Consider the following 6,866-nt stretch of genomic DNA (forward strand, 5'->3'; position numbering starts at 1 on the left):
ANNAAAANGTNAAAAGTAGATGCTGACTAAAATTTCAAAATTTTAAGCTTAAAAACAAATTTTTTTCCGGTTTCATCTTTGTGTATAATTAATTATATTCTTCGATCTGTTGATTAGGCTTAAGAAATTTGCTTTACTTTAAGCTAAACTGACTCGATTTACTGCATGTGTACTATTCAGCATTTTAAAGAATTTGTTCAAAAGTTTGTTTTCTATTATCTGCTAATTTGATGAAGTTAAATATAATTAAGTTAATTAATAAGTTTAGTACCAAACATTTATTCAGCGATAAAAACTATAATACAATGAAAGACAATAAAATACAATACAATACAATACAGTACAATGCAATGCAGCATAATATATAAACAAAAATAAACTGCACAATAAATAAAAAAATACAAAATAAAGGTGCAGAAAGGCGGCATTCAGAAGTTTACCGCATAAGAAACATCATACGCAACAGCTTTTAAGAACTACTCCATTGTACGCGTACCGCCATTATATTCTGCACTTAATGCAGCTATGCAGTTGATAAATAGCTATTCTCATATTTATAATTTCTTATCCGTGAATCATTGGCGGTAAGTGGTCCTGATTTTACCTGTTATATCAACGTTTTCTTTGATCCTTGCTCATCGACCAGCAATTAGAGCAGTTCGTAAAAGCTGAGGTGATGTTTTCTCACTTGCCAGTTTATTCTAAAATACCAGCCATCTAAGTAATTATTTGTCTGAATATTTTTATTATATGCATTCCACAGCGGCAGCCTATTAGGAGTCATCCATTCTCGTTGAAAATAATCAAAGAAAGCTGCTACTAAACCTGCAATATCCAGCAGGTACCTCAAGGAGCGCAAAAATACTGTTGCCATCAGCATTTTGATTTTTTTCTGTTTCCACTTCATAAATGTACCTGGTTTGCATTCTGAGATCTGTCACCTTCCACAGAACTGCTTGGCAAAAATGAAAGTAGCAGACTTGGATTCAAATGTCCGTGAATGTCCACTGCATTGCAGTGATGAAAAAATATTAGACGTCAGAACTCTGCTTATGAAATTTACAAGAAATTTGCACTATTCAATAATATTATACATATAGCAGCCTCGTTATACAGAATCTTCTTGTAATCAGTAACTGCGGCATCACATAAACACTGCATTATGTTGTTTGTTATTGAAATATAGTAAAACTTAAAACTGTTTCCTACATTCATATTTTTATCCGGCATTCCACTATTACACTGCTGAGGAACGTTCAATTAGCAATTTATTTTTTTTGTTTCATACTTTTGTAAAATTTATGAATAACTGAAACAAACAATTTATTTCAAAAACTTTTATTATTTTTACAATGAAAATTGTTCATAAACAAATCAAAATCAATAATAAGCACTCAGAATTGTCAGTTTCAATTTTCTGGATAAAGAGTAAAATAAGAAAAAATGCAAACAATAGTGAAGAATTAGCCTGAAACTTGAAGCATATTTCACTCATAATTGAATAAGGTTTACTTTATTTTATTCATAATTAAATAAAGCATTTTCATGTTTAATTTTGACTTCAATACAGTTATTTGAATTAAAAAAATTTCTTTTCAATTCTAATTTATATAAATAACAAACAACTAAATGCTGAATGTCAATGCTGAAAAAGATGATTATGAAATAAATGGTAAATAGTAAAGCTGTGCAAACTGAAAACACTTGATTTGTTGATCAAAGCATATCTGTGAATAGTTTGGAGGTTTTTAGAAAGCATTTATGAACTTACAAAAATGCTTAAATTAATTAATTAAATTACAAAATGGAAAATTTTAAAAGCAGGAGTATTTCATTGAAGGTGCAAATATTTCAAAAATAAAATATTCCATGCAGCAATATTTATTAATAATGATACAAACTCAAATAGAAATATATTCTGTAAACAAACAAATCAGTTATCTTAAATGAAATGCAAATTTAAAGGATATTATTATTGAGAATAAGTTAATCGTTTTTGAAAATAAATTTCATTGTAAAATGGAATTGATTTCTACAAATATATTTTCATGAATTTCACATTTTCAAACATTCAGATCTAAGAAAAAAATAAAAGCAAATTCTTTTATCTTCTTCTTAAAAGAAGTAAATAATTGATAATAATTACGTAATAAACTAGAAAATGCTTATAAAAATAGCAAATAACTCTTTAGTTTATACACTTGTTTACATAAATGATGAAAATGTTATAGAAAAGAGAAACTCAATTGTTTATTAACAAAGGATATGTGTGTAACAGAAATGAATTTCTATATAAACGAGCTGCAAATTACGGAAGTCATTCCATGTCCACAATTCTCGTACTTCAGCAGTTATGAAACTGATTTGCCTTTTTGCTCTTGTCATTGCTACCAGTGCTTTTAGTATACAGAAGCAAACAGTAAGAAATCTTTTTTCATTATATTCCATTTGCAAAAATCTGATTTCAAATAATAAGTCTATCAACAAAAGTGAACTTCATTGTACATACTTCATTCGTGCTATAATGCATTCCTTCCTTTCATACGCGCAATATAATAATAATAATAGTAGTAGTAGTAGTAGTAGTAGTAGTAATGTTGATGATGATAATAACAAATTAAATTAGCTCTGAATTTGCTTGACAGTACTGACTTCCTGTCTAAATAAAATACATTTAGAATTTAAAATTTCAGTATAACTTAATTCATACGCTTTTGGAAACAAAAATTTACCATGCATCTTAACATGATACTTTGATTGTTCTTGAAAAATTTGAAAATATGTTTAGGCTTCAAAAAAAAATTACAATTTTAAAGCAGAAAAAGAAGCTGTCATTGCCCAGCTAGATCAGCGCTTTGACGGCTACAGAGAGCACTGCTACCCCTTACCTGGTGATGGTTGCAGATGTCAAGAAATAGTGCAAAATGCAAAAGTATCTAAGGAATATAAAACAGATTTTGAATGCAAAACAGATGAGGTACTACCACATTTTATTAAACATGAATTTAAATTCATGAACACGCAGTTATAAAATTATAAGTCAAATGCATTTATATCAGAAACGTCAAAGACTCTGTGAAGATGCAAAATGTAAAACACAATTTCAAAAGATCAACAGATGCCGAACACAGGAAAAATGTGGTCAGGAAAAATGGACACCATATGAAACGTGCCTGAAAGAATGCATGAAAATTCAGTACGTTATATTCCATAAAATTACACATTCAATTTATAAATTATTTCTTTGTAAATTATAATTTTTTAAATAATTATTCCATCTTATTTCAATTACCTTAAATTATAATACTGCTTTAAATAGAGTAATGAAATTCATAAAATTTCAAGATAGGAAAGATATTTCATTTAAATAAGCCCTAAGCAAAATTTAAAATGCTACACAGGTGAAATGCTTTTACTATACAAGTATTAATGTATATAGAAGAACTGCGTGTTTTCATAATAATACACCAGACTAATTGTTCATTTTTATAGACCACTTCCAAGCAGAAGGTGAAGCAGTACGTATCCATTTATCGAATTTAAAAGCATTTGTTACTGAATGAATAAAATACTGTGAATGTAATATCGTTCTTTCCGTGTACAGTGAAGCTGCTTTAAAAAATAAAACCCTTTTCAATAAAATGCTTAAATCAATTTCGAAATCAGATTACAATAACAACAAAATCAGCGTTTTGTATATAACAAGATATTACATTTTAAAATTGCGGTTTTAGCGCAGTCAACTTTCCGAGGTCTTATCCTATTTCTGACCTTACATTTTCCTGGTTCTGATAAAATTCTGCATAATTTCAAAATTTCTTACTTTATTCATATCTATATTTACTTAGAATGCCAAAATTTGTTTTTATTTAACTACATATTTTACTTTCTTCTTTCTAACACCTTCTGTAACATTCATGAAGTTGATAACAGATTGTTGCATAGTGACATTTAAGAGAAGCAATCGTGCATTTGCACATCAGTTGATTCAAACTTCGACTTCAAGCAAGTCAAAGAAAACAAGAGTTAGTGAATGGCTTTTATTTAAAAGTTAGATATAAGACATGACACTTTAACGAAAGTTAAAAATACAGATCAAGAACGTAGAACCAGACAAAGCTTGAATGTCTCGACACTGCCGACATCAAAACGCAGTGAATCGCGCAATTACACATCACTCCCCAAAATTGAACTTTACACTTCTTTATACTAATCATGTGCTCACTCTTCCATAGTTTTTGCGCAAATCCAGACCGCAAAAATAAGTTTGATAAAACTGGCCACAAAGTGAAAAGTGATGCAACGAAGCCGCGTGCTGGCGCCGGTAGAAGCCCATATTTTTCTGTTACCGTAATCGTCAGAAGTGCCAGTGATAGTGTTGCACAGCGATCCACAAAATCACTCCTTTACACGGAGCACTCAAATGCATCTTAGTCAAATATTGCCTGTTACGTCATTAGGGAAACCATTTCCCACGTCAATTCCAACTTCACGGCTCTGGTCATTATGCACGCGAACACGCTCATTCTGTTACCAGCACCCTTCCTGAAATCTGTCTTTATCTGAAGAAGATCCGTGAATTCAATATGATTTCTATCAAACGCCGTGGCCAGATTTGATCTTAAAGTAATGGCAGCATTCACAGAATGATTAATCTTCCTATATCCCATGTTCCGATTTTCGCAGCCGTGGCATGCCGCCTTGACTGCTCACATTCACAGCAATATGCATTCGTAGAAGTGCGCCATTTACACAATTGTGTCAGTCAAACGTCCTCTTCTGAAGGGGTCAGAGATAAAGAAAAGTTTTATACCATCGACCGCTTATGGATTTCTTCATGCTCCATCAAACCTCAAGCTCGTAAAATAAATATTATTAATAATAAATTTCTTTATTATACGATACGATTTGAATCAATGAGCAATTAGACAAGGAAAACCAATAAGACAACGACTTGACGGCCCAATAAAATAGCGCGGTCAACGACCAATAATGAAACGCGTTGTAAAGTGGGACCCACTCGGACTTGGACCGCTTTGAAGCATCCCTAGCAAATACCATCTTCAACCAGGTATGAATTTGGACATGCAAGTAAAAATGTCTAAACTGCTGCACTTAGCTTGGGGTATTTAGTAATACTTGAATTGCTCTAATACTCACTGAGGATTTTACGTTTGAACAATAATTTAGACTCGCGAGCCGCACTCATATCAACGTTTGGCTTTGCTTTGCTTTTACTTTGCAACTATGCTTTAATACTTTGCCGCATGCCGGAACTAACTAGTAGTTTCCAAGTTGGTCGATGCACTACTACATTCTTCGCCATATATTTGCGGCACCGGTTTTGTTTCTTCCCCTGCGTGGCGTTTATGTGTGTTTCTTTTTCAATTTCATATGATACAGAATCGTCGGCGGTACATGTATTTGCATGAGGTGTAGATCTCAAAACAGTGTTTGCTTCGAGGTTGGTGTAAACTGTACTCCTATATCCACTTCTAACTTGCATGGGAAATCGGAATGCTGATCGGTAAAAATAGCGTATTATAATAATAAAATATTACGTACACGATTGCAAACCCATTGTTTGTTTTCAAAATTTGTGTGTTCCAGCAGGTGAACTCTATCATCATACACTAAATTAGAGTTATTTCGATTATTTAAAACCAAATGCAAATCGGCAGCCATGTGAGAAGATGAATCAAAGCAAATTCAAGCACAGAGAAGAGAAAAATGTAAAGTGGTGAAAATGGGGTTCGTTTCTGACTGTATGTAAAAATCTGCTTCTACTGTTTGTAACTGGATTTGTTGCCTGTTGAAATTTATCTAGATTTGATGTAAACTTCCGGGTGTAATGTCACAATAACTGAATAATCTGTTTGAAAAATCTGGAATGTAGCAACACTTCCAATTTCCGGGTACCAATGCTAACGTTACGCGTTAGCTCGCAATTTCACTTAATTTTACGCTTGATTTCTCGCATATGCCTTTGTCAAACATTGTTCGCGTTTCTCGTCACATCACATATGTTGGTAAAGGCGATTTTAATACAAAGGGAAAATCAACAAGTGACAAATTGTTCACAGTTGCAGCTTTCAAGCTAAACCAAGGAGTGACAACTACTAAATCATTAGCATCTGAATAATTTCTTGATTTTACTGGGAGTGTTCTATTTGAATCTTTCTTATTTGCAATCCAAGAATTTTACTTTAATATTTACAAAGTTTCTTTATACATCTCGATGAGGTTTGCTGTTTGTATGAAAAATCCTGTTTGACGTTTATACATTTCATATAAAATACAGTCGAACTTAGTAAAGTGGACATTGGATAAGTGCATGGAAATTCTTAACAAATTCCATGCTCACTTATAAGCAAGTTCAAATGTAATTTGAAATGCAACATCAAACAGATCAGCTACATCATAGGCGCAGCTTTTGATGCGGAATGTTCAGATATTTCATTATCATTAAAATATATATTAAAAGGTTGCAAATGGAAATGAAAATAGATGGCAATTTAAGTGTTCACCCACGCACTAGTCGGTTTCGTTCAGATGTAAAAATAGAAAGTTTACAATTTACACCAAACATAAAACTAAATTTTGATTTGTAAATAATATTTTAGATTTTTAATTTTTTATTTAAATAAAATATACGACTTTAAACAATAACACTGATGAAAAAAGTGAAAACTTTCTGAAGTTGAAAATAAAATTCTTTGATTGCTAGCAAGAAAGATTTTTAGAGAACAGTTAGCCGGAAATTAGAAAAGTATTTAAATGGTAACAAATTAGCAGTTGCCATGCCTAGTTTTAGCTGACAACTGCAGCTGTGGACAATATATCACTTGTTGATTTTTTCCATTGCA

General features: G+C 31.7%; 2 protein-coding genes across 2 annotated transcripts; both read left to right on the forward strand.

The window, feature by feature from the left end:
* The first annotated feature begins 2,330 nt into the window (after nt 1-2,330).
* Tsp_00722 (conserved hypothetical protein) lies at nt 2,331-3,583 on the forward strand. Its single transcript, XM_003376468.1, has 4 exons — nt 2,331-2,419; nt 2,789-2,977; nt 3,060-3,196; nt 3,493-3,583. The coding sequence occupies exons 1-4, from the start codon at nt 2,354-2,356 to the stop codon at nt 3,512-3,514; spliced, it is 414 nt and encodes a 137-aa protein (XP_003376516.1). The 5' UTR covers nt 2,331-2,353; the 3' UTR covers nt 3,515-3,583.
* Nucleotides 3,584-5,097: 1,514 nt separating this feature from the next.
* On the forward strand, nt 5,098-5,524 carry Tsp_00721 (olfactory receptor 4N5). The gene is made up of 3 exons (XM_003376469.1): nt 5,098-5,125; nt 5,191-5,341; nt 5,404-5,524. The coding sequence occupies exons 1-3, from the start codon at nt 5,098-5,100 to the stop codon at nt 5,522-5,524; spliced, it is 300 nt and encodes a 99-aa protein (XP_003376517.1).
* Nucleotides 5,525-6,866: the final 1,342 nt, after the last annotated feature.

The sequence above is a fragment of the Trichinella spiralis genome (assembly GCF_000181795.1).
Source record: "Trichinella spiralis strain ISS 195 chromosome Unknown Scfld4, whole genome shotgun sequence".
In the NCBI taxonomy this organism is placed as follows: Eukaryota; Metazoa; Nematoda; class Enoplea; order Trichinellida; family Trichinellidae; genus Trichinella; species Trichinella spiralis.

What these genes read in the sequence shown, in the direction of transcription:
- Tsp_00722 (XM_003376468.1), top strand. Translation starts at nt 2,354, where the DNA reads ATGAAACTGATTTGCCTTTTTGCTCTTGTCATTGCTACCAGTGCTTTT. An exon ending in TTAGTATACAGAAGCAAACA is followed by an intron (nt 2,420 to 2,788) that starts GTAAGAAATCTT and finishes AAATATGTTTAG; the next exon opens with GCTTCAAAAAAAAATTACAA. An exon ending in AAAGAATGCATGAAAATTCA is followed by an intron (nt 3,197 to 3,492) that starts GTACGTTATATT and finishes TCATTTTTATAG; the next exon opens with ACCACTTCCAAGCAGAAGGT.
- Tsp_00721 (XM_003376469.1), top strand. Translation starts at nt 5,098, where the DNA reads ATGTCTAAACTGCTGCACTTAGCTTGGG. An exon ending in ACTGCTGCACTTAGCTTGGG is followed by an intron (nt 5,126 to 5,190) that starts GTATTTAGTAAT and finishes ACAATAATTTAG; the next exon opens with ACTCGCGAGCCGCACTCATA. An exon ending in GCCATATATTTGCGGCACCG is followed by an intron (nt 5,342 to 5,403) that starts GTTTTGTTTCTT and finishes CATATGATACAG; the next exon opens with AATCGTCGGCGGTACATGTA.